This window comes from Melozone crissalis, unplaced genomic scaffold, assembly GCF_028551555.1.
Source record: "Melozone crissalis strain CALT ecotype California unplaced genomic scaffold, PUWL_Pcris_2 ptg000006l_1, whole genome shotgun sequence".
NCBI classification, from domain to species: domain Eukaryota; kingdom Metazoa; phylum Chordata; class Aves; order Passeriformes; family Passerellidae; genus Melozone; species Melozone crissalis.
In genome coordinates, this window is record NW_026535784.1 from 14,727,429 (window position 1) to 14,754,080 (window position 26,652).

A 26,652-nucleotide genomic window follows, 5' to 3' on the forward strand; every position below is an offset into this window, starting at 1 on the left:
TTGGTTTCAGATGCTTTGGCTCTTCCTTTAAGGCTGAGTGATAACTTATAACATTAAAAAAGTGGAGTACCTCTTTTGGAGTGAAATTCTCCCTAGGCTAGCTTGGTGCAAGGCTGCTTCTCACCACTGATTTCACGGGGACAAATGAAGATTAATCTGAAAACCTTATACCAAAAGTCCATGCATAATAGAATTTTGCTTTGTGAAGGAGGATATATTTAATACTCTTTCACTTCCCTGGCAGACATGGCAATCAAATCTATAAAGTTTTCATGTCTTTTCAGATTCCTTATTTGCAATTTTGAAGTACAATCCTTCTGGTGAATGTTTGGTCCAGAAATCTAAACTGAATCTAAACCTTGTTGTTGTTCCTTGGTGGAGCACCTGCTCTTGTGTGTGTGTGTGTGAAGTGTCTTCTGTTCTGATTCTGGGAACATCTTGATGGTGTTGGAAATCACCAGAGAAGTCGAAATGGGATCTTGGAACTTGAAATGAAGAATTCTGCTGCATTTCTGAGTACTGAAATGAAGACAGAGAGCACAGCATGAGAAAGGTTAGAGGGGAGAAGCAGTACCTCAGGAACACATGTTGGATGAAGGAGGCATGGTTTAATGAGACTGTTGGAGCCAAAGAACATGGTACTAGTAGTTGTGGAGCTTGGAGGGGAAAACCAGGAGTGAGGTGTGTCACATCAGAAAAGGGAAAGAGGAACTGAAGGGTTTTTTCCAGTGTTGCATATGCTCAACTGCTGTCATTCTAAATCTATTTTTTTACTAAGTTAGAGAAACAGCTTGCAAAGATGCTAATGCAGATTTAGCAGAGTATGCTTAGATAACAGAACTGAGGGAGGAAAGACAGATTTAGGGCAGCGTGCCTTAAATGGGTAACTGATACTGTAACAAATAAAGTAAGTGAATTTAATTCACAAACCACTGAGCTTAGTCCTCTGTAATTACTTTGTGTGACAAATCTGTCCAGCCACTGAGACAACTGGGTATTGATCCTTATTGAAGAGGGATCTTGTGTTCTGATATGTGAATCCTTCTGGCTCACAACAGGTGTGTGGATTTAAGGTTCAGTTTTCCTTCCCATAGAGCCTGGCAATGGAAGGGGTGCAAGTGGGTGCCCTGTGGTGAGAGCTGTTTTTCTAACCCATACAGCTGTGAGCAGTATCTGAAATATTACTTTCTTTTGTGCTTTGACTGTTGGGTCATGTACAAAAAGAGGTGTTGTATGGAGCTTCTTCCTTCTATTTTGGGATACCGATTCATGTCCGCTTCCCCAAAAATATGTGAAGTAATCCTTGCCTGACATAATTATATATGTTTCATCCATCACTCTGAAATTTGCTAGTTGATTTTGTCTTGTTCAAACTTTTGAACCTGGAGTGTTTTTAAATTTGGACAAGTCAGTGAAACACTTGAACCCTTTTAAGAACTCCAGATGAAAATAAGTGTAAAACAATGACATTTATTCATTATCAGTTGGTAATACTTGTGAGCAATTGTTCACTCTTGAATTTGGATTTTATTGTCTCTTGTGGTTTGTGTAGCATTAACTGTACTGGCAAGACTTGCTCTAAAGCATGTCTATGCTGCAGAATTTTTCAGGATGGCTATTTTATTGTCTAGGGTTGAAGAAGGAAAGCCAAGCTCCAGCTGTGGGGGAGAAAACAGATTAAATACTTACAGTTCTGTGGGGCAGTGCAAGTATCTGAGGCACAGGCTCTTCAGGAGCACAGGCAGCGTTTCTGAGCCGTCTCTGCCAGTGTGGGAGCTGGAGCACACCGAGACAAAAAAGGACAACTCTCTTTCTCCCGTGGGAAAGTGGTTGATTGAAAGGTGAGTGGGAAGAAAGCGAGCGCTGGAAAATCCCCTCTGCTCTGTATCTCGATGCCTGCCAGGCGTTTGAGCTGTGTGGGAATTGATTTATAACCTCTCTGGGAAGCTGGGAAATCTGACAAAGAGAGCGCTGCCACTGACAGCGGGGGAACAGGAAGTGACAAAGGAAACAAGTCATTGCCTCGGCGTCACTTTTGGCCACAGAGCGCTGCAGATGCACCCGCGCTTGGGCCAGGGCTGCTTTTCCTTCTGTGCGTTGGGCAGACGGCAGCTACAGCTGTGGCTTCCAACCTGGGAGCCCCCAGAGGTGGGAGAAGTGCAGGGATGTTCCTGCCATGCCTGAGAGGGGTCAGAAGTTGTTGATGGCTTTGTCATCCCAAAGGAAACAATCGCTCGGTGGAACCGGCTGCAGAAAAACCATGTGTCGGTCGGACAAGGGCTCCAGGTTAGTGCTTTTGTGGCTTGTGTTCCTGTCATCTTGTCTCCTTCAGGTCGAGAGCAGACTGAAACTAAGAGTAGAATATGGTATCTGAGCTAAAATACTTTTAGCTGAACTAAAACACTTTAACTCATGCAGAAGATTAAATGATAAAGAATTGGAGTGGGAAGAGATTAGTTGGGTATTGGTTGAAAACTTGTCAGAAAAGAAAAGCAAGTTGAAGCAAGTTAAAGAGTAAATTTAGCTACACAGTGTATCTCAGGCTTATTTCTCCGTTCCCTTTGTCTTGAAAGATTTTTTTTACTTCAGTGTTTGTACTGTGCTATTAATCTTTCTGAGAGAGTATTGTGAAAGGGGCTGTTAGAAGTATTAAGAAATGGAATATGTAACCAAAAAAAGTAGGAGAGATATGGAAAAGTATTTCAGAAGTATTGGAGAATGGTTAATAAATAGACTAGGGATCTGATAATTCTGTAGAAAGCAGTTTTAAGAACAGATGGTAAATGTTTAAATGCTTGAATCAGAGAAATCATTCTAACTCAGAATTGCTGAGAGCATATAGGGGAAACTTCATGTTCTGCAGTGTGTAATGCTGCCTCATTTTTGGTAAAGCCTGGATACTTCAGTCACCCTCTGCATGATTTGAAGAATATATTCATTTCTGTAAGTTATGTATTATGTATGTCATGTTATTTGGAAGTTATTTATTCAGAAGTAAACTAGCATCTGGCTTAGCTGGGCTTTACTTCCACATAAAACTTAAGGACTAGAGGTTATGAGATTACAGTTGTAAAAGTTTTCAGATGTAGTTGGCATAGAGAGCGTTGTTACAAATTCAGATCAGGTTTACTTTCTGTACTGCAACTTTGGAGGCTGTTTTTTTTGTTTTTTCCAGCATGACCACCAGTGCCAGATCCTAAATATTATTATAACAAGTGAGAACTTTTAAAACAACTGTTGGCAGCTGTAGTCTCAGAGAAGAGGGTAATATTTTTTTGCCTATGTACTGCAAGATGTGGAGGTGATCACATTTGCCATATATTCTGCTGAAGTTAAGCAAGAACTGAGGGCTCTTTCAGGATGCAATCTTTAATTGAATCAACTTGTATTTGCTCTAAATGGGATGAATGCCAATAGCTCTTAGGGCCAAGAGGGGTAAGTTTTCTTCTACAATGTAATCCAGATTTTTAACCTGGCAGAATTTTACTTTTACTCATGGAGGGACTTTCAGCCTATAAAGTTATGCCCTAGCCTTCACTCTGGCTGTTCTCTATCCACTGAGTGAGGGATAGATTAAAATTGCTTCACAGATGTATACATTTATCTAAAACACAATAACAGAAATCTGCTATCCATTCAGAGTTTCAGCTTGGTAGCAGTACTATGATTCAGAAAACACTTCTGCATCTGAGTGGCCCTGTCTTGGTTATGAGAAGAATGTGTGAATTCACTTTTATTCATGCTGTTTAACTTTCAGGATACTTTGAAATAAAAACTGGCTCATTGTGATAGTGTTTGAGAAAAGTATACTGATGTGATAGACTTGGGCTGACTTTACTGACACATGAGCAATGCACTGCAATTTGGTTTGGTTTTCAGTCTGGTGGACCAGTTTGTATATAAGAAGCAGTTACAATAGTGATTATATAAGCTCTGTATCATGCTCCAGAGTGTTGATTGCACCATTATGTCTTACCAAAAGCACCCTTGAACGATGAAGCACATCCTAGAAACTGCTGTTCTACTCTCTCCTGCTTCACTGCAGAGCCTTTCATCTCCCTCCCAGGCATAGAATTGTCACAGGAATCACCTGAGAAACAAAGGGATGCAAGACCTTTCCCTGACTGCTGCCATCCTCTTCTTGTTCAAAGGGTTCCATTCAGTGGGGGAGAAGATTAATTCAATAGCCACATGCAGTGGGTTTGGGACTTGGTGGAAAAACCAATTAAAAAATTTAAAAATATGCCTCTAGTTCCTTGGTGAGTGAGAAGAGAAATAGTGTGTAGCTATTACTAGAATCTTTTACCAGACAATGCATGGGGGATGTTGCCTTCTGTTTGTGACAGAGGATCAGTGTCAGAAGGAGCTTTGGCTGCACTGAGTGAGGCCTTTCTGTTAATTTGGTTGTCAGCCCTGTGGAAGAGGCTCTCCAATGCACCAGCGGTGAAAATCTGTAACTGGGGCTTTGGCTTGTAATGTAAGAATGTGACTGCATAAGAAACAAGTGGGAAATGTCCCTCTGTTCTCAGTAATGCCAAAGTTAGCAGTGACTTCAGTGACTGCTGTGGCACCTACCTGGTAATGCAGCATCCCTCTGTTCTTGATGTAATCTGTTAAATAAGTTACAACAGGAATATCAAGAGTTGAAGGAACCATTCAGTGAGCTAAAGGCCACCAGACTATAGATGCTAAGACCACAAAAATCTTTGAGCTTCCATTTTTTCCTTCTCTTCCACCCCTACAATAAAGATTCTGAAGTTAGATTTGTGTTGACAGCTTTCTCCCAGCAGCGTGATGCAAAATAGCAACATCTGTCCTTACAGAACTGTTTTCTACAGTCAAGAAAAGAAGAAAAATCAGATTAGGTCTAGAGTCAAAGTACTTAAATGCATTTTAGCAGCATAAGTGAAAGATTTCATCTCAGGATATTGAAGTCTTCCCTAAGTGTCTACCATGTTCCTGCAAATGAAAGCGCATGGGGAGTCTACAGGTATGATGAGGAGTGTTATAAGCCACACTGAAATCCAGATAATAGGCTTAGCAGCCTCTAAATCTGTTGAAAAGCCTGGTGCATTAGGTGGGCTCTTTAGTTCATGTAATCTGTACTTGATGTCATGGATTTCAGCTGTGTCTCCTTTTACTCACTTCTTTTATTCACTTAGCTGGGCTGGGGAAGTTCCACGTTTTGGTCTCTGTTTTCAGGACTGTTTTATAGTAAGTAGCCAAAAATAAGAAATTTTTGTGAAAAGGGGAAGCAGAACCTGATACTCGGCTGTCCTTTCCTGTCAGGTAAATCCCATAGTCTGCACACTGTAGAAATGGATTAATTTTTTTTTTCTCTGTTTCCATAGTTTTCTTTCCTGTCTGCCTTAAGATCTGTTTTTTAAGGTAAAGGAGATAATGCCCATCCAGACATGCTTTAGTGAGTAGTCTGACCTGTGCACTCCCCTATAGAAGGCAAACATGACCAGTACAAATATTTCTGCTTTCTGTATTTACCTAGGGTGCCATATGCTTATTGCCAGTATTTGACTTTGGCTTCCTAGAAATTTCAGCTCACTGGTTGTTTTGGATAACTTCTCTGAGACATTGAACTCTGCTTCTTCTGATAGGTTTTCCTACATACAGAACACTGAAAGAGTTTCATACCATGCACTGGGTGCTTCAGTCCTTTCTTTTGTTCTTTGTAGTAAAGATACAGAGGATTGGAGGACCTAAGATGAACATGAAACTCTTGGATGGCATTGAGACTAATGTTGGAAAACTAGCATCAGAATATAATCATCTGAATGAAAAGGTTTCATTTTTACTTAGCCTATTATCTAAATGTAACTAGAAACAGACTGAAGTAACTTAAGTTCTAATGGTTAAACACTGTTGTTTGTATTCTTAAAAGAATAAGCCCAGTTGCCTTTGCAATCCTCATTTCAAGGAAATCACTCTTAGCAGTGCTCATGTGGTTTGGCGTCAGCAGCCAGCTGGGTAACACTCTCCTTTTCCCTCACTTCAACTTTTCTGCAAGATGTGGAGAAATAATTTGAAGGATTTAGGGGGGCAGGGGGAATGTTAGCTTCTGCTACTATTTTTTTGATTTTTATTCTTAAAAGCTTAAAATACATGAGTAGCTCCTTTTTGGACACATTGCTGTTGCTAGAAATTTTGTTGTGGAGGAGGAGGAGGAAATAACTCAGCTTGGAAAGATCTCAGTCATTTAATAAGAACAGGGAGGAAACAGCAGAAGGAAGGACATAGCTGAGTAGAACAAAAGCAACTTACTTTTTGGTGAGCAGGGAGGTCCAGGGGGAAAATTGGGATACCATGGTGTCTTGACATGTCTGCTATGGGAGCCTTTTAGGGCCTTGGATCCCTTCTTCTCTGGCTGTATCTGCTTCATAACACTGGAGACCAAAACCTAATTTATGTGATTAAATCTTCTCGACTGCCTAGAGAATTTAATTTAGTTTAAACTCTCCTGCTAGAAATTGCTAGGAATTTCTCCCCTTTCCCACACAGGCGTCATCACCAAACAGCAAACAGATCTAAATCCTAAACTGATCCTAAATGCAAGATCCATTCACTTGCATTTCTGTTTTCCCTAACCCATACAATGGATACATGCTTTGCTGTTGCACCTCAACAAATCTGAAACACTTCCTTATTCTTTTCAGAATGGAAAAAGCAGTTTTAGGTTGGAGGAGCAAGTGTTTGGGTAGGGTGTTGTGCTGAGGCTCTTGGGTTCTATGCTGAGCCTCACAACTTACATCCCTTACTGTCCCTTTTGGGAAAAGGAGAAACGAAGAAGATTCATTTAATTTCAGTCCTGCTCTGAAAGTTTTTCAGTTCTAAACCATCATTCATTTATCAGAAACTAATTAACTGGAACTTCATTAGTTTGCCTTTCACCTTTAGCTACACCTGATGGTAACAGATCCTTTTATGTCTAGGTCAAAAGTCCCATTCTATCCACATGTGATTTCTTTTCCCCATGACACAGTAGGATTTTTAGCCTGTTTCTGTTAATAGTTGAAGAAAGAAAGGGCTCATCATGATATATCAGAATAAGTTTCTACCTCAGAAACGAATCTATTTGGTTTAAGATGACAGCAGAAAGAGTGCTAACTGCAGAGATGCTTGGTGGAGCATTACATAAATAATTGATACATAAATCAAATGGAAGCCTGAGAATCTGAGAGTACCTTCATTTGCACAGTATGCTGTCACATGTAACATACAGTATGAGATTATATACTAATCCTTTTAGTTAAAGTATTAAGAGTTAAAGAATAAAATATGTAAATATCTGGAGTAAGTGGTATTGGATGCTGCACTTACTAAACCTTGACTTGATTCCCTTGTTGCACAGACAATGACATTTTCTGTATATACATGTGTCATGTGGCACTTGGGAGAAGAAACCAATTTTATTTCCAGTCACCTGCCTGATTAAGCCTTGCAGTGTTATCTGCAGTATTTTTAAAACATAACCACTTAAGCAACATTTACTAAGCACTTTTTCTTTGTTTCAACAACTGTCAATCACTTTTGAGAGCTGTATAAAAATAAATCGGGGCTTTTTGCACCACGTTTTTTTATACATTACAAAGTTCCTGGAATCTTTGAACACCCTGTCTGTGTTACATTCTTGAGTGCTGAACCACATTAGTTGTTTGGAAAGCTTGTTTAAGGAAACAAGCTTTGCTTCTCAGTACTCATTCCTTAAAGTAAATCTGAGTTTTAAACTGTTTTTAATTATTCTAAATTGCAGAATGATGGCCTCGCAGGAGCAGGTCTGGCCAGTTCCAATGAAGGCAATTGGAGCACAAAACCTTCTGACAATGCCTGGAGGAGTCACCAAGTCAGGGTATCTTCATAAAAAAGGAGGCACCCAGCTGCAGATCCTCAAGTGTAAGTTGAATGAGGTATTAACTAAATTAAATGTTTTAAATGCTTGCCTCTGGGCCCAGTAACAGATTTTGTGTTAGCAGACTGTTGAAGCTGTTTTTCCACTTTGTATCGGAATACAATTTTACTGGAATATATATATGAAAGGCTCCTATTGAAAGATTTTCCTTTAATTGCTTTGCAACTTTAAATCATAGATAATATATGTTGTGGTTGATTTTATTTTGCTTGTTTAGTTCTCTTGTCGAGTCCTTCACAAGTAAGACTTTCAAGACAAAGATTCCCAGGATATGTATCTTTTCTGAAAGAAACTCATACTCAGCTTTTTTTTTTTTTTTTTCCAGTTGGTTATTCTGTACTGGAAAAAATATTCCCATCTCCCACTGCTGTTGTGAAATGGAAATTTTCTCACTGCCAACATTGGGCTGTACTTAATAACAGTAATTTCTTCTGAAATCAGTGTTTATTTACATGGGGAAAAGCTCATATTTTGAGTTTATATATATGCTATTCAATTGGTATCCCTGTTTATACTGAAATGATGCTTATATAGTTAAGGACAAAGATTACTGCCTTTGATAAAGGAAGCAGTATTGGCCTCTTTCAAAAGAAGAAAACAGGATACCATTTTATTGGCAGGATTATGCACTTGAGGTGAAAGAAGAGAGGGAGATAATGGTTTGGGGATGGATGTAAATATGTGTTTGTACCCTGTGGCTGCCTTGCTGCTATTGCTTATTCCACTAATAAAGGAACAGAGGTGCAGGTCAGGCCTGCAGTCTGAGGCTTCTTTTGAAGCTTTCAGATCAGCTGCCCCTCATGTGAGGGAATCAAATATTACCCTTAGTGCTGAAACTCTGCAAATGGACAGCTTCACTGTGTGGCTGATCATCAGTGAGCTGTCACTTAATTTGTTTGTGCACATTTACAGTGATTCATATGACTACTAAGGTCTTAAACAATAGTTCTACACATGCTAAGAGGTTCTAGTTGTTCTGCTGCCCTTGCATTTATATTTTCTTCACTTTTTATCTTTTCAGGGCCACTGAGATTTGTGATTATCCACGAGGGATGTATTTACTATTTTAAGAGCAGCACATCTGCATCTCCCCAGGGTGCATTTTCTTTGAAAGGTTACAACAGGTAAGTGCCAAGGAAGTTGTTAAACACCCAAGCTCCTTTTACTTAATGCTAGGGGCTATGGGTTTCATTTCTAATGAAGTTAAACACAGCTACATCTGTTGTTTGGGTTAAGCATTGATCTCAGATTTCAAGAAATTTATTCCTTTCAAATTGTATATATGACATTTCCTGTGCTTGGTGAGTGGATAGCCTTCTTTTTCTGTCATTTAACCAGTAAAGCTGTTTGAATTGCGATGGCCTTGCTCCTGTTACTGATTAATGCAGACTGCACATGCAGATAGATTCTTTCAGACAGACCTTCTTTGTTCTGTAGAGACCAGAAAGGAAACAGAAGAGAAAATTTATGGAGTTACTAATTCAGCAACTGTATCAGTTGAAACTGTATCAGCTACAGAGTGCTAAATAAGAGAATGCATGTGCAAAGTATCTGACTCATTTCACTACACATTTTTAATCTTTATAATTACTTTGCAAGTTGAAGACAGGACTATGTGGCTTTCAAGTTAGCCAATACTGTCAGAATCTGAATGCAGCAAAAGTACAAGGCCTACTGATAAAAGTCCAGCCTAACTTTAGGGAATTGCTGTTGAAATTGATGCTAAGAAAGGTTTAGCGAGAAAGAGGGAGTGTAGAGAAATATCATTGTGTTGATCCTAACCACTGCAATTTTATGGTAATTGTATATGTGTACCTTTCGCTGTATAATATTCTCAGTGTTCTGGAACAAGGAATTGCCTTTTCTTAGATTGAGAGCTTTTCTAACAGAGCATGACAATGGCACATTTTTAAGGGAATGCACTTGTTAACATTGTAGCGAGTTAAAAATTCAAGGGTAAATTGTAGGAGAAATCCACACTGTAATTTTGTCATGATACCAAATTCTGCTATTCACATGAATGTGAACAATACCATGGAATCTGTAAATGCTAGAGATTGTTCATTCCTTTTCATGTATCTTCATTCTAGCAGCCTTGGTTGGAATAGGGACCAGGTCTTGATTAATATAAGGCACAGAGAAACATTATTGAAAAAGAATTTGAACAGAAAGCATTGTTAGATTGCGTAGTTGCATAAGGGGTTTTTAGATTTTTCTTCCCCCTAGGATCCCCAAATGAAGAAATTCGTTACACACACGAAAAAGAAAGTGGTTAAGTTATGCTTACTTTAAACTAATGAAAAATGTGCAAGAAAGTGTTTATAAGGGAAACATGTAAAAATGAAGTTTGCTTCTATTATTAGCTTTTCCTTATTTTCATGGGAAATGTTTTGATTTCCCTTCTGAAATAGTGACTTCTTGAAATAAGGGCCACAAGCACCCTGAGTACCTCTTGCAGTGTGTGGTGCTTATGAATGAGTGTGATTCATTAACTCTTGAACAGGCCAAAGCAGCTGTTTATAAAGGTCTGGCTGGGGGATTAACAAGTGCTCTTCCTTTTGCATTGTCCCTTCTACCACAATAATGGAGAAGTACTGCAAATGCACAAATGGGGATTTCTGTAGTGATTTTCTGGGCTTGGGGATATTTTTCACAAGGCAAAACTGGTCAATGAAACTGCTTTCTGTCAGTGTTTATGCCCTGCATAGCAGCATTAACTCTAGATGAAGGTGTTTCTGTATTGGTTGCTCTGTTCCTCAGGGTGATGCGGGCAGCTGAGGAGACAACATCAAGCAACGTGTTTCCTTTCAAGTTGGTTCACATAAGCAAGAAGCACAGGACGTGGTTTTTTTCAGCTTCTTCTGAAGATGAAAGAAAGGTAACTTTCTTCTTTTGCAACAGCATTTTCTTTGAAGCAAAAAGAGAATCCTGGACTCCCCTAAAATCTAAATGAACTGGAAATGCAGCTGAAATTTGTATACCTGGTTCTTGAGGTCCTCTGAAAATCGTGTCTGAAGTTTTAACCATTAACTTAATGTTAATTTAACTTGTAATTTAGGGAATGGCTGTGACATAATAGATAGTATGGGTTTCTCCATATTTCATAAATATTCCATATTTATTTTTCATCAAGGAAAAAGTAATAATGTGTAAGACTTTGATAAATTCTGAAAACTGTTCAGTGAAATCTCTCACTCATAAACATACTCTGAATATATATCTGGCTTTAGGAATAACAGCCTGAAATTTGCAAACTGAAAATTTAGTACTTCAGTAGGTTTCTACAGCATTTTAGATAGTCAAAACATTTAACTGCTGAGGCTTTTCAATAAAAAAGCAATGGATAAATATTATTTCAATGTATGTTCCCTGCACAGTTACTCTGATCTTACAGAGGACAAGATACATCTGCATTTAATGATTTAAAAATTGATGTGTTGAATGTTGTATTTTCATTTTTGTTTAGAATTGGATGCTATCCTTGAGAAGGGAAATTGGTCACTACCATGAGAAGAAAGAAATAATAACAGAATTTAGGTATAAACCTTTATTCTTTATTGGCTTTTTTATCCCTTTTGCATTAGCTCTTTACAGTGGTGTTTTAGGCTTTTTGCACCTACAAGTAACTTTCTGTTAAATAAGAACAGGCACAGTAAGACCCAAGAGGAAAATCCCTTCCCAATTTATACTTTAAAGAACATGAAGAAAAACCCAAATCTTTAAACAAAGAGCACTTTCAATGTCAGCTTTGTGTAATAGAAATGAAATCTTTCAAAAGACAGCAACAACATATCTGACTGTTAATTGGGAAATAGGAACAGATTGCTTCTGCTTTTCCAGCATTCCTTTCCAGTGCTGCAGTCCTGCTAAACAGAAGTAACTCTGTCTTTTCTCTTGCAGTGACTCTGGTTCTGATGCTGACAGTTTCTATGGCTCAGTGGAACGTCCCATTGACATCAAGTATTCCCATCATTCAGCAGATAATGAAGGTGACAAATTCAGACACTGATAAATAAGGCTTCTTTGTTGCTGATTAATTTCTTCTGAGTTCTGCAGGAATTATTCCCATAGCTTAAGTAAACTGATCCAATTTGTAACTGGTGTTTTTTTACAAGGTGCATCTCTGTAGTTTTAAATCAGCAACAGATATTCTGTGCCATTAACGGTTGATACAAATAAAGAATTGCAGATCCTTTAGGGAGGTTGATTAAAAGTGAGACAGAAAGCCTGTCAGGCAGGCATTCACAGCATATTTCAGCAGCTCAGTTCCTAGTCAAGAAAAATGTTTGTGAAAACCAACATGAGAAACCTTGCCTTGAGGTTCAGCAGGGATCCTTTCCTTTGCCTTTTCCCCTCTGTCCTTTCAGATTTCCAAGGGCAATGTTGATGGGAGCAAGTCCTCTCATTTCCTGAAAGGAAATTCCTGATTATTCTGCAGGAATGGGTCTTGTAGGAAATCCTGTTCCATTGCTGCAAGCAGAGCAGACTTATCAGCATTTCATGTGGGGTTGCAGTTTAGTCCTTCTGATTTTATGGGAGAGGAGGCTTGTATACAAGATAAATGATAAGAGGCCTGGTAGGAGATTAAATTAGGAAAATTAGAATAACTGATTTTTATCAGATGGTATTACCTTTTTTTAGGGCATTCCTCTGCATGTTGTCCTTCAGGCTCCTCTTATAATCAATGATCAGAGATTACTGCCTAGAAGCAACATGTTTTTTGTGGCTTGGTTATTCTGATTTACAGTTAAAGGCAACATGGAAACCACTTAAGCAGTTTGTTGTGGTGCCTATTGTTTGTTGTTGTTGTTGCCAGAGCAAGGCAAAATAATTAAATTTGTTTTGTGGATCACTAAGCTTGTTTAATCTTCCATATTGCAAAATCCTAAGTTTTTCTGTGGTAGGGTTAAATTCTGTGAGTTTTGTTTTTTTTTTTCCAAGTACTTTTGTCAATGCATCCATGTGGTTTTGTCTCTACAACTTATTTGAACTTCTCTCAGGAAGGCTGGAACACTAGAAAGGGTCATCAAAAATTATTTTTTCAACTTGTAAGTTGAAAAAAAAATTTAATGTGCAGTGTACTTGATTTGCCTCTGTTATAAGAGATGGCTTTTTTAATTGACATGAAAAATTAAGGAAACGCCTAGAGAGCAGAGAGATGGATCCAAACTATTAATTTTTTTCACCTCTTCAGAAAAAAATACCTGAAAAATATCTGTTTTAAGGAGCCCTAAGTACTTGATATACTCTTTCTTAGGTTTCCTAGCTTCCAAGAGTATTTATCAGAGTCTGACACACTGATTTTTATCTGCAGATTATGACCAGGAGGAAGAGGATGAGTCTTATTTGCAGCCAGATACTTCTGACATAGTGAAAGATGGTAAGTGATTTCTTTGATTCCCCATGAAAGGCCCCCAGTGAAGGCAATATTCATGTGGAATGCCAGGTTATTATCTTGTATTAGTCATTACTATTCCAGCTGGCAGAATAACTGAAGTAATGCAGAGGTATCTAATCTTGAGAGGTATTTAGGGTCAGGAGTTTGTAATAACAGCAGTAACCATTTACAGAAAGCATGTAATTCCTTTAGGGGTGTTTTCTTGGAGCCTCCTGCCTGGAATGACCTGTATGTGGTCATCAGTCTGGAGCAGCAATAATGTTTTTAAGGAAAAAACAATACAAAGTGAAGTCTTTGCTAAGCCATCGTAGACCATCATGCCTGAAGAAAAATAGCAGGAGTTTATTACCTAGAACTTTCAGAATTCTGCTGCTTATCCAACCTGTTGAGTACTGTCAGACCCTATGCCAGTGAAATACCTTAGATCACATAGAAAATTGATTTGAGCAGTCTCCTTTGATGACATACTGTATTCCCCCTCAGTGTGTCACATTTTTTATTTTTCTTTCTGCAGACATGGTGCTGCCCCCTGCGTACCCCCCTCCGCCCGTTCCTCACGTCAGGAAATCTCCCTACTCCGAAGCAAGGGCACATTCCTACTCTGGCAAACCAAGTGCACCAGTACCACCACCCCCTCCTAAGAGAAGCTTACCTGAAATCAAACTAGAGCCACCCCCTGTGCCCCCTTTACCTGTGTTCAAAAAGCCTGCAAGTGGCAAAGAGTCTCACCCGCTGCCCCCAGAGCCTGCGCCTCCAGCCCCAGCCCTTGCTCCTCCAGAAGCGTGTGAGAAGCTGAAAACCTTAAACCTTTCCCCACGGACTCCTCCTCCTCTGCCAGCCAACAAACCCAAGTTGTCACAGCTTGCTGAAAAGCTAGCAGAGCCCAAAGTGCCAAGGGAACATGGTAAACCTGGACTGTTTGTGCCACCCGTGCTCCCAAAGCCACCTGTGCCAAGCCACCAGCCCCCTGCAGTCAAGCCCAGGACAGAGAAATCTTTAGGTCCCCAGTTACAGTAAGTATGAAAACACAATGCACTATTGTTTTCAGTCACTTATTAGGTAATAAGTTTAGGCATACTCAGGTTCATACCAACATCTGTGTCTCTTCCCTGCACCATCCCTCTCTCTGTTGTGCTTTTTTTGCCTGTAATTTGAAAATCTGCAGTGAATCAGCTGATCTGGTTGGACTTGTTCTGTGCAGGAGCTTGGACTAAATGATCTCTAGAGGTCTCTCCTTACCCAAATTAATTTGTGATTATCTAAATGAATCTGCAAGTACTGCCTCCAGCTCTGGGGCCCCCAAAACAAGAAAGAAACTGTTGAAACTGGTCCAGAGGAGGCCACTGAGCTGATCTGAGGGCTGGAGCACCTCTCCTAAGAGGACAGGCTGGCAGAGTTGGGATAGTTCAGCCTGGAGAAGAGAAGGCTCTGGGGAGACTCTTAGAACACCTTCCAGTACCTAAAAGAGATACAAAAGAGCTGGAGAGGGACTTTTGACATGGGCATGGAGTGCTAGGACAAGGGGGAATGTCTTTAAACCGAAAGAGGGGAGGTGTAGGTTCAGATGAGATATTGGGAATAAATTATTTACTGGGAGGGTGGTGAGGCATTGGCACAGATTGGCACAAACTGTGGATGCCCCATCCCTGGAAGGGCCACGTTGGATGGAGCTCCAATCAACCTAGTCTAGTGAAAGGTGTCCCTGTCCATGGCATGAGGGATGGAATAAGATGGTCTTTAAGGTCCTTTCCATCCTAAACCATTCTAGGATTATATTATTTGGAGGTTGAACTGAAGCTTCAGTTCTAGTTTTGCTACTCCTTCAGTGTTTAGGGTAAATTTGTTCTGCTTTCGTGATGAGATATCCTTCAGTTTTCATTCTGTTTCTGCCAGGAGATCACCACCAGATGGACAGAGTTTTAGAAGTTTTTCATTTGAAAAACCAGCACTACCCTCCAAGCCAAGCCAACCTGATGATGACTCTGATGATGATTATGAAAAAGTAAGATGAAGCAGATGATCCATTCTAAAAGAATATTTTTTTCCTTGGTTGTGTATATCTTTGGGAACATTTGAAGTGCATCATTTCAGGACAAGAGCTGTTTTCTGAAAACATAGTGTTGTGTATTTTTTTTCATTTCTTTTTGAGCTTTAGTGAATGCCTTGATAAGTTACAGAGTTTAAGATTGGATAAGGGAGAAAGAAGTGAAAAGTAAAGATTAAATCACTGTTAATAATTTTAGATTATGGCTGTAGCTTATTTGCATAACAAGTTGCTAGGGATTTGAGTTGTCATTGACTTAATGGTGATTTATTTTCTTTATATTTTTTACAGGTTGGACTGCCTGTTTCAATATTTCTTAATACCTCTGAATCCTTTGAAGTTGAAAGGTAAAATGTGATTTTAAAGTAGTTCCTTAGAAATCCTACAAAAACCTGTACTGAACTGTAATCCAAAGATAATTCAGATAACTTGTGTTTAAAGCATGCACTGAAGTGTTTAATATGCAAATCACTTTCTAGATAAATTAGTTCAGTGCTGATATATCAATTGACAGATGAGAATGCAATGTGATTTGGCTCCATCTGGAGGAGGCTGTTTTGCCAGGATGCTGGGTGGACCAGAGAGCCAGATGATCTGTGCTGCACTGCTGGTTCAGGTGCTAGAACAGTGACTTTGTTTCACCTATGATCTACTATGAATTATTACACCCAGACCAGATATTTGTATTGAGGATTTTAGGACTGTAGGTATTTGATTTTTCTGAGTGCTAATAACATGTCATGTACATGAATGATTGTAATATATGTCATTGTTTATTCTTTTTAGGATATTTAAAGCTAGTAGCCCACAAGGACAACCACAAAATGGATTGTACTGTATTAGGAACTCATCTACTAAGCCTGGAAAGGTAAATTGCAATTTCTGAGTCTAACCCCCAAAGAACTTCTTGATTGAGATATACTGCATTTTATATACGTTAAAAGTACTTAACAATTTAGATGTGGTCTTTTCTTAAAGCAAGTAAATATGAGAGAATCCCTATCATAGTGTCAGTGATTGTAAAAAAATTTTTCAGGCCTAATTGTAATTAATTCCTTAATAATACCTTGACTTATAAGAGCTTGGTGGCATAGACTGAATACATTGCATTTTTCTTCTTCAAGGTATTGGTTGTATGGGATGAACCTGCAGGAAAAGTGAGAAACTACAGAATCTTTGAAAAGGTCAGTAGCTGCACTACACTTGCATCTTTAGATTATATATGTCAGCGTGTATTAGAAGGGGGGGATGCAAATAGGTAAATATCAGAATTAACAAGTCAAGTCTAAATTTGTTCCCACCTCTGACAGTAAAAATCAGCTGATTTACAAATATCTGATTTAGGATAAAAGTTCAAGTACTCAGATCTGGGCTTTTTAATTGCTGTATCATATATCATCATAAATTTCAGCCCCAGTCAAATCCTAGTAAATTCCTGCATTTAATTTAGACTTATTAGTGTGACTGACTAGTTTGCAAAGGAATAGTGTATTTGAAGGAACTTCGTTCTGATGATGATGTTCTGGCCCTTTTTCCTTTAGATTGAGCTAGAAACACTACTGTCAATGGTTACATTTGTTTTTTCTACAACAGGATGGCAAGTTTTACCTGGATTCAGACATCCTGTTTTTGAACATGGGAAGTTTGGTGGAATACTACAGCACTCATGTCTTACCCAGTCATGACAGCCTGATTCTCAGGTGTCCTTATGGTTACTCCAAGCCAAGGTGACAGGACAGCCGTGGCTCAGTGCCACCCTGCTGCCCCTGAGGACAAGACTCTGCCTGCTGGACATCCCGCTGTTTGCACACACAAACTGGGTCTGTGTCTGCCTTTTATTATTCTCTCATAAATTGGTATATAAATTCCATTTAATGAACTTCTGGTAAAACCTTAGAGTCCAGATCAGTGGATTTTATGGTCTTTTTCTTTACAAAGATCTGAACTGATTGTGCTGTGAAAGCTGTCCAGGATACCCACACCTTTTATAAAACTGCTGCTATTACTAATCTCCTTGGAATGTCGAAGATGAACAAGGACAGAGAAGTGATCTGAACACAGCTGGTCTAGAAAATGGACACTTCTGAAATTATGTCAGAATTTATTTGTGACAGGGAATACTAATTCTCTGACTTGGAGGTACTACTCCTAAAGTCAGCATTGGTGCTCAACTGAGATATTTTGTATTACTTGTATAGCTGATGTGTACATAATGAAGATTTCTGTGCAAATTATTTTATTTACTATAGGTAAAGATGATCAAGAAATGAGGCTTTTTTTTAAGCCACCTCTTATACCCTTGTACCTTCTGAGTACAGTAATCACTATCAGGTACTGTCTGGCTGATATGGCACCCCACATACTGCTTCATGCCATGCACTTCAGAGAAGTGTGGGACAATATTGATTTGGCTTTCATGGGAGCTCCATTGTCTGGTTCTGAACTGGAAGGGTTCCTGCCACTGGTATTTTTAAAGGGAAAAGAGAAAGGGCTGCTTCAGATTTTGGGAGAAGGGAAGGGAGCCGTTTGAATGCTCCAAATTCCAATTAGCAGTTTGATCTCGTGTTGCCATAGTCAGAGTTTCTTTAAAAGAAAGCACAAAAAACCACCTGAAACCATGATTGTGATGCTACTATCAATCCAAAAATCTTTGTGGTCACACTTTGCTGTCAGCCAGCTGCATTCTTTTCTATTCTAGGGCAAAACACACTACCCTAGTCTGCTACCAAGACTTCTTTTTTTATTAAAATTTCTACTCAGTTTGTAGTTGCATGCAAAACAAAACCTGTCTTTAATCTATTGTCAGTGATAGACATTACCAGGGTGCTTTTAACATTTATTCCCTAATATTTTTGGGACAGGTATCCTAAATCCAAGGGTTTGATATTTATGCCAAAATTACTCAATTTCTCCTCCATATTAAAATTCAGGAATAAATTTAGTAACCTCTTAAGTAATTCTGTTGATTCAAAAATAATGCCATAATGGTCTCATACTCTAATACTTGTAATAATAGTAAAAAAAAATCTGCCACTCCTGAAACAGGAGAAGGCATCTAGTTTTTATCGGTCTGAATTTGTATTTATAAACTTCTTTTTCTGTTACCCTTTAGAAGTTTATTCATGCCCATTTTAATCTTGTTACCATTAGATGGTCACAACTTTAAAATCATAAAAAAAAATAATCAGATTTTGCTTTTTATGAAAACAATAAACCAGGATTTAGTCCCTAGGGAATTTTTCTTATTAATCAGATGGAATATGAGGATCATATACAGGAATTGAGGCAGGGAATCCTGCCTCCATCTTTTTCAAGAGACACAGACATACACAGTATCAGTCCTTAGATCTCTGTTCCCACTGTAATAGGGCTTATGTGTGTAAAGAATGTGAAGTACTTAAAATTTAGATTCTCTTGAATGCTGGATATTTTTAATTTTATTCCTTTTATTTTAAATTAGTATCCCTGTGATGCACTATCCTGACATTGATCTCTCTAAAGAAGGCTCAGCCAAGACAGAATTTAAAAACACTTCTTTGGCAAATATTTTTATGTATATCAGAGTAAGTTCAAGTTTCTTGCAATATTCACACCTGTCTACAGAGTAAGATTTTCTCTGTCTGAGAACAATTGACTGCATTGTGTCATTACAATGTTATTTATAGTATGCTCTCTTTGGGGCCCTATTCAGATATTTGATTGTTTGCTCAACTTAGAAGATTTTTAAATTGTAAACATCCATTTAAACTCTAACACACTCTTTACCTGTGTAATACAAGAGTTGCAGATATGTAAATTTTTGTGTAATTTCCTTTTTGTATCTAAATGTATAGATTTCTGAAATGGATAAACTTTCAATGCCAGTCCACCTCATTTTGTGCAGTTGTCTTTAATTTCATGGGGGTGGGTTCTGATGCTTTTGTTCATACCCGTGTTCTTCTAATAGTGGAGTTAGAGGAATTAATTTTCAGTATTCCTAAGAAGCAAATCTTCATGTTCTAAACAAATCTGCAATCATTTATGTTCTTTCTTGCTCTTGCCCCTACATACTAGTCTAGTCTGTTTTATAACAAATCAGGTGAGTTTCTGGTGTTTGTAGAGAGGAAAGACACAGCCACAATGCATGGTTCAGTATGTCTCCTGTATTTCTCACTAATCTGCCTCTCCTCATTCCTTCACCACAAAGCAGCCTTTGTGTCTACAACCTCCTACAAACTCCTTAGCTTTCAAATAGTTTGTGGAAAATTGTAAAAACAGCATTTGATGTGCAAAAAGAATGTAGTTCATGAATTTTGGAATATCCAAGTAAAAGTCATTGATACTAATTTGGAAAAAGTCTTGCCTCCTGTGACTCCAGATAAAAGTGTTACAGGTCATATTTGGATGGGGATTGCTGTTCTAGGAAAAAAAAATAGAGTGCTTTTGAAAATAAAACAAGGGACAATCAATGGCAGCATGTCATAAAAAGTGAACCAATATCCAAACAATTTTTCTATGACAATAGAGGTGCTTTGTGTCAGCAGTCAAGCTTTCCCCACCTCAGAACTTCAGTTTTCACAAGAAGGTGAGTAAGTAGCAAGAGTATTTGTGGCCTCAAGTGGCTTCATCCTTTGGAACATGTAAAAGGGCACTGAAGATTTCAGGAGCTGAAAGTGTGATTATGTAGAATTTGGGGACATCTGCTGGTCAGCCTGTTCCACACGGGGATCCACACAACAGGAATCCAGCAGCTGAGCATGTGTGTGGAAGTCATTTGGGACAAATCAATCTTAAGTGACTTCAGATAGAAGCTAGAGATCAAAGCTAACTTCAAGTGGAAACTTAACAGGCTGGGTCTTTGAAACTTAAGACTCTTTTGGCTTATTTGCCTCAAATAAGTAACGATATTGTTTAGCAGAATTACTCATCTGAATGTCTTCTAACCTAAAGAACAAAGAGGTAAATTAATCTTTGTGTTTAAATTATTCTTAAAATATGCTTTGAGGTAGAATTTACATAGTGGACCTCTGAGCACCACCTAAATTTATGCACATTGTGGAACATGAGGCAGCTGTTCTGAACATGAAATACTTCACCTAGCAGCAAGCAAATGTTGCAATAGTTTCCATCTTATGAAATACCTCCTTGAAGTCAAAGAGGGTTTTTTTCCCTAACAGTGGGAGTGCTTGAGATGGCCACAATTACAGACCCCTAAGTGGGGGAGCTTATAGTCCTTTTACTCTACTTTAAGTACTAAAATATCAAGTACCAAACACGACTAGAACTTCTAGATGGAGAGTATTTGAGCTCACTTTAAAATTGCATGGGCTGAAGTGATTATGTTGAGCAGGTGTCAGGTATGGAGTAAGCCTTGGAGCCACCTCCAAATCTATTCCTCAGGGTTCCCATTCCTGTGTTGTAATTCCAGGACGGTCATTACTATCCCTCACCTGTACCTTCCTCCCTACAGTATCCAGTACCCAGGAAGGGGGTAATTCAACATGTCAGGCTGATGACAGGGGCATGTAATCTTGGAGATATCAAAGAATCACTTCTAATGTGGTTTTACTCACACATATCTCTCCTGGAGAGATATGCACAGAAATGACAGTGATAAAAACCATTTGAAGGATTAGATCACTGGATAGCTAAAACAAGCGAAAAAGGCATTTAACCCTTGAGTTACCACCTTCCCTGCCTTTGAACAACCACTTCATACAAGCTCCTGCTGGGCACTATCCCAGCACAGCTGGTTCTTGGACTGGCTGATGTGCACTGAAATTCGGGCCTGGACAGCCTTTTGCATGGAGTTTTGCACCTCTGCTGAAGGCCGGTGATGTGAAAGGGCCACCAGAGCAGCACAGAAAACAGGAGAGTCTGTCCCACGGAAAGTTATTAAAGAGTTTTATTACAGGGCTAATATGGAAAGGTGCTCCAGCTGTGGCTTCACAAGCTGTCTGTTTTAGGCTTCACTGATTATGTTGTGCTTTAATTTACATTAATTTGCACTGTGCTAACATTCATGCTGATGTATTTTTCCAAGAAAATGACAGCCACACCCTAACCATGGGAGTACTGCTGAAAATGTGCCATTCAAAAATTAAATGTGAGTTTAGGGAATTAAAAATTTGATATTCTAATATTACAAAGCTTCTCTCAAGATTAATTAACTTTCTCCTATATATAATAATTAAAATAGTAACTACCTTAAAATATTTTTCTTATGCTTCTCAGCCCTCCTCATTAGATTGAACTTACCCTGATATGTTTTTCCTTTCTCTGCTTTACCCTCTTGAGTCTGCTTGTAGTTCTAGAATTAGTTCAAAAGTTCTAACTTCTTTTAATGACATTTTTCCTTCTCCTCCTATTAAGGATGAAGATGTCATTACAGAGCAGCTAAAAACAATTTCAGCAGCTCTAGTCACACTGGAATTCATGTAGAAGCAGCTAGAAGAGAACATACAACTAGAAGGCAGATGATATTCAGGAAGTCATAGATGTTGCAATTAAATTAATTGGCTTTACTTGGAAAAGCATTTTGGAAAAACAAGCCCTAACCTTCACAAAGGCTATTGCAACATTAAAAGAGAATGCTGGTTGCTGGAGTTCCTTTGTGTAAAGCAATCATTGCACTTTTGCTTCAGTGTAACTGCAACTGTTGTTAACCAGCCTGAACCATGCAGCTCCATTTGCATTTTATCTCAATCATCTGTAAAAATTTCCCACGTCCCCTTAGCATAAAGTCAATATTTTTCCAATTTAAAGCCCAAAGTGGCCTCTCAGATTAAGATTGTATAAAATTTGGCAACACTTAGTATCAGCCTATTCCAGCTGCTCCACCCTTTTGCCCACCTGCTGTTTCGGTTCTCCTAATTTTTATTTTTTTCCAGCTCAAACAAACCTCAGATGTGTCTTTGTTTGGCTGTGAAGAGAGATGAAAGTAGACCAGTCCACATAATCTTTCTATTGAACCTACATTAAAATTGTTTCTACATGCTATTTTCAGTCCATTAGAAAGTTTTCCTTCCTTGCACAAATGAGTAAAATTCAAAAAAGAGCTCCCTCTGAAGAATAAGAATTCATATGCTTCAGACATAACCTTACATACAATGACCAACTTTAGTAATACTACAAATAAGCCATGAGATATTACTGGTGTTGTGCACAGCTGAAATGAAGAGAACCCCTTACATAACTTTGAAAAAGGCATTTAAATGCAGTCATTTCAAAGACAAATCCCTCATGAGCTTTTCAATAGTAATGCTGCATGCGTGTAAGCTCCCTTGTCCCATTTCCAGCAGTCCAGTGCCAGTGAGAGAGGCAGCACTCCTGGGCCTGTTCTTGGGGTATTTTGTACAGGTAACTTGTGTTTGTCTTCACAACACTCCAACTCTGGTAGGACTGGCCAGGGCCTGGCTTTTACTTTGCTGGCACAAGGAAATTTTGCTGTTAAGACTCTCCTTTTGAAGACCCATGGAAAAAGCAACAGAGAATTCACATACAGGCATTGTTTTATTTGGAGAATCCAGAACTTTCTCTGGCAAATGGAGTCTGTGTGAGATGAAGGACAGATGATGACAGTAGGCAAACAAGTCCTGCCCAGTCAAAAGATTGTCAGGACAGAACAGTTCTGGCAGGTCAGGAGAGAAAGATCTACCTTACTGCTACCTTACTGTCCAGTTTATAGGTGAGAAAACTGACCTGGAACTGCTTATGTGGAGTAAGTGCGCGCCATATAAAGGAAAAGATAAATGTCCTAATGCCATCAGCCTAGTGCTGTGCTTCTCTCAGGTAGCTAGGAGCTACCTGAGCATCAAGAAGTGTTAATGCCAGGTAAAGAGGGCAGGTGCAAAAAAATAACTGCACAGTACTGTTTTTCTGATATCTAATAAAGCCTCATGAAAATAATTTGTAAATGAATACATTCACATTGACTCTTTGATTGAGACTCTGGGATGTTGGTTGAGTCCAGTGCTGCTGCTGGAGCCTGCTGAGAAGAACAGCTATTATTTGAAAGCCAATAATTATTCTCCAGAACATGTGCAGATGTGCAAATGGCAAGTGGAAGCCTGGCAACAAGCTTGCCTTGGTCTTTTTCTCAGAATTCTCACCAGCAACCCAAAATCCTGAAGGAATCAAATGCTGCAGGCTGAAAACCACAGTGTAGTTCATGTTGTACCTTTTGTTGTAGCTGTAATGCTGCAAACCCAGCTGGTAAGAGTTAACAAAGACAAGTTCTTCATGTCTTAAATAATGCAGAAGTGCTTTCTGAGATTGTCTTGTCTTTTTTCTGCAGCAGAGCACACAGCTTTAGTCTGTGCCAGTATTTGTGAGCCCTCCCTTGACTTTCTGCCCATGTAACCTTGCCTTTGCCATTGCACCAGCACTGCCCTTCCTGCAGCTGGGCAGAGGCAGGTCAGGAACCGGGGCAGGCCAGAAACTGAACAGGGAAGATAAACACAGTCATGCATCAGCTGTCACAGTCTCAGCCTGTGGAGGGAGTTGGTTGATTCAGTAGAAAGCTGCACACACACACCCCTCCCCAATTTTTCTTTCAGTTTAGCCAGGTGAAACAATGGCCTCATGATTATGAGGGATAATGCACGGGGCAGGGGGAAAGCTGGAAGGGGACAGCAGGAAGCTGTGCCCTTGGGCAGGTCACAAAGTAGGACAGCAGAAGAGAAAGGTAAAGGAACAGCAGCAGAAGAGCCAACAGGAGCTGACAAAAGGCATCCTTTGATCAGCTCAAACTGCTCTTGTCACTGCACCCTGCAGTTACACAAGCACTTTGAGCCAGCTCTGCCAGAGAAAGAAATTACCCTGCCCTCCCCCAGCCCTGGGCACTGCTGCTGCCCTCAACATCCCCATCCTTCCTGCCACTGCTGGTCTTAGAGCCACACACTGAGCTGGAGAGGAAACCCATTAAGCTGGAAACAAAGCAGTATTTTTTTGCTGAGTTAGTTCTAACATGGATTCATTCTCCCATTTACTTTCCGAGACAAGAGAGAGCTCTGTGAGTTAAATGCCATGGTGAGAAAGGGAAAGAAAGGAAGAGAGATGCCAAGATGGAGTATTTTGACAAGCAATCAAAGAGAAGACACTGCATGGGGCAGGTGACTGGAGCCTGCAGATGCAGAGCAGGGAAAGGGCACACTGCCATGTGTGTACACACATCCACTGGGTTCACAGGGATCAGCACCAGGCAGGTGAAATGATGTTAAACTGTCAAACAGTTCTTAGAAAAAAATATTCAGATACAATTTGCTAATCATTAGTAATTACACTAACACATGTCCAGCTCTGGGATGGTTTTGATTAGGCAGATCCAAGTCCAGGAGGGCCTTCTTGTCAGATGTGCTGTAATCATCCTGTGTTATCACTTGACACGTGAACCACCACTTTTGGTGGCTGAATTCACAGACATGTTTATGCATATCTCTATGGCCTGTTTTTAGGTAAGTGGTGTGTGTTTCCTTGGTGGAGGTGATTGGAGCAAGCTAAATTCCTCCCACATTCCACAGGAGGCGTTTATGGATCCTGAAATCCATCAGATTCTACTTGCTGGAGTCTTCCCTACATATGGGTAACTTGGGGGTGAGGGTTATAGACAGCAGAGGAGAAGGGTTTACTGTTTTGAGAGCTTGTTCCCAGACCACCAAGTCTTCATTTGCCCCGTGGCAGGCAGCATTCTGTACAACACGCAGACGTGTAGACCAGCAGAATTAAAATTATACAGAAACGATAGTACAAATGGACAGAAAATAGAGAGCAGAAGAAGTTAACTTTACAGTTGGTGCCGTGACTGTGACAAACCAGGGTTACACCAGCACACAGCTCTCCAAGGATGCAGAAGCCCTAAGGAGGCGATTTAGGAAGCTCTGCTTAGGCTGCTCCGCGCCAGCCGTGCGATGGATCCGCACACTCCCTGCACCGCGCGGCTTCTCGCCGGCCTGGCACTTCACGTCCCCAGGATATTCCACTGCTTAAACCCCTTCGGCAGTGACAGGTGTCCCCAGCCCTCGCCACGGCAGGTCTCAAGCTGAGTCCTGCCCCCTGGCCCTGCTCTGAGCTGACAGCGATCGGACACCGCCGCCGCAGCGCGATAACGAGCCCTTATCGCGGCGCGTCCTCGGCGATTGCCGATGTCCGCCTGCGCCTATCTCCGGGCCCGCTCTAGGATAAGCTCCCCCGGCGCCGCGCCGCTGCGTTCCGCTGGGATCCAGCGCCACAAGAACGCTTTCCCTGTGTCCGAAGGCTCTCCCCAGCCCGTTCCCGGCCGCCCGGGCCCCCCCGGCGCTCCCGGAGCCGCGAGACCCGCCAGGGGAGGCCCGGCCGCACCGCCCCTCGCCCCCCGCTCCTCTCCGCCAATGGGAGAGCCGCTTACTCGTCGGGCGCGCGCCCTCTCGCCAATGGGCGGCGCCGTTGTTGAGTTTGCGGGCTGTGGAAGCCGCACCCTGTCGGGCGGGGGCCGCTCGGTGCCTGAGGGGGCGGCGGGAGCGGCGGGAGGCGGGGACCGAGACAGCGACAGCGACAGCCTCGTCAGGGGACCGGCCGCCGCGGCCCCTTCGCTCCTGCCCGTTCTCGTCTGTCCTCGGGTGAGCGACGCGGCGGTGACGGTGCGGAGGAGGCTGAGGGGCGCAGGCAGCGGCGGGCGGGCTGTGAGGGGGAGACGGGAGGAGGGGGCGGCAGGAGAGGCTGGGGCGCAGACACTGGAACCGGCTCGGTAAGCCCGGAGCGGAGCGCGGGGGGCCGCGTCTGCCTGGAAAACGTGGCGAGCTGTGCGGAAAAAGCACTGCGCGCAGCGTGCCTGCGGTGAGGGGCTGCGGCGGGCTCGGGGTCACCGCGGAGGCGGGGGCGGGACGGGGCTGCGGTGCCGGCCGGGATGGCTGGGCTGCGGGGGCCGGTGCTGCCAGCCCTGCCGCCTCGGGAGGCGCCGTGCCCATGCCGTGCCCGTGCCGTGCCCGCCGGGATGCTCCAGCTACCGCCGCAGGAAGCGCCGCTCGGCGCTGGAATCTCCATTGCAGCCGAGCGCTGCGTCTGCCCGCGCTGCCCCCGCCGCCCTTCGGCTCCAGCTGCCCCTGCCGCCAGCCCCAGAGGAGACCTGCGGAGCGTGCGGGGCCAGACGCGAGCTCTGGAGAGCCCAAGGCATCGTCCGCAGAGCACGTAGGAGTGAGGGAGGGTTTGGGATGTGTGCGAGCGGTGTTGGGGATTGGCGGGGCACCAGCAGCCGACGGGCAGTTGTTGTTTTGTTTCCTCTGCTTGAAGGGGTATCTAGATTTTAGCGTTTCTAGGGTCTGCTTTTGATACAAA

General features: G+C 41.2%; 2 protein-coding genes across 12 annotated transcripts in view; both read left to right on the plus strand.

The window, feature by feature from the left end:
* The first annotated feature begins 2,077 nt into the window (after nucleotides 1–2,077).
* Nucleotides 2,078–19,220, plus strand: SH3BP2 (SH3 domain binding protein 2). Its single transcript, XM_054295167.1, has 13 exons — nucleotides 2,078–2,286; nucleotides 7,766–7,905; nucleotides 8,943–9,045; nucleotides 10,682–10,799; nucleotides 11,388–11,458; nucleotides 11,822–11,910; nucleotides 13,236–13,301; nucleotides 13,834–14,332; nucleotides 15,213–15,321; nucleotides 15,655–15,710; nucleotides 16,150–16,231; nucleotides 16,488–16,547; nucleotides 16,957–19,220. The coding sequence occupies exons 1-13, from the start codon at nucleotides 2,177–2,179 to the stop codon at nucleotides 17,092–17,094; spliced, it is 1,641 nt and encodes a 546-aa protein (XP_054151142.1). The 5' UTR covers nucleotides 2,078–2,176; the 3' UTR covers nucleotides 17,095–19,220.
* Nucleotides 19,221–25,841: 6,621 nt separating this feature from the next.
* The window catches only part of ADD1 (adducin 1), a 62,729-nt gene continuing 61,918 nt past the window's right edge, over nucleotides 25,842–26,652 (plus strand). For 9 of the 11 annotated variants that reach the window (XM_054290340.1, XM_054290367.1, XM_054290376.1 and 6 more), the window contains exon 1: nucleotides 25,842–25,937. The gene's annotated coding sequence lies outside the window, so the exon portion shown is untranslated. Of the gene's footprint in view, nucleotides 25,959–26,046; nucleotides 26,066–26,652 lie in introns of those variants that run through there. The other 2 variants (XM_054290349.1, XM_054290359.1) reach the window with 2 other exon arrangements.

Coding starts and splice junctions, on each gene's coding strand:
- SH3BP2 (XM_054295167.1), top strand. CDS start 2,177: ATGCCTGAGAGGGGTCAGAAGTTGTTGATGGCTTTGTCATCCCAAAGG. Junction 15,322..15,654: donor CTGATGATGATTATGAAAAA/GTAAGATGAAGC, acceptor TATTTTTTACAG/GTTGGACTGCCTGTTTCAAT. Junction 16,232..16,487: donor CATCTACTAAGCCTGGAAAG/GTAAATTGCAAT, acceptor TTCTTCTTCAAG/GTATTGGTTGTATGGGATGA.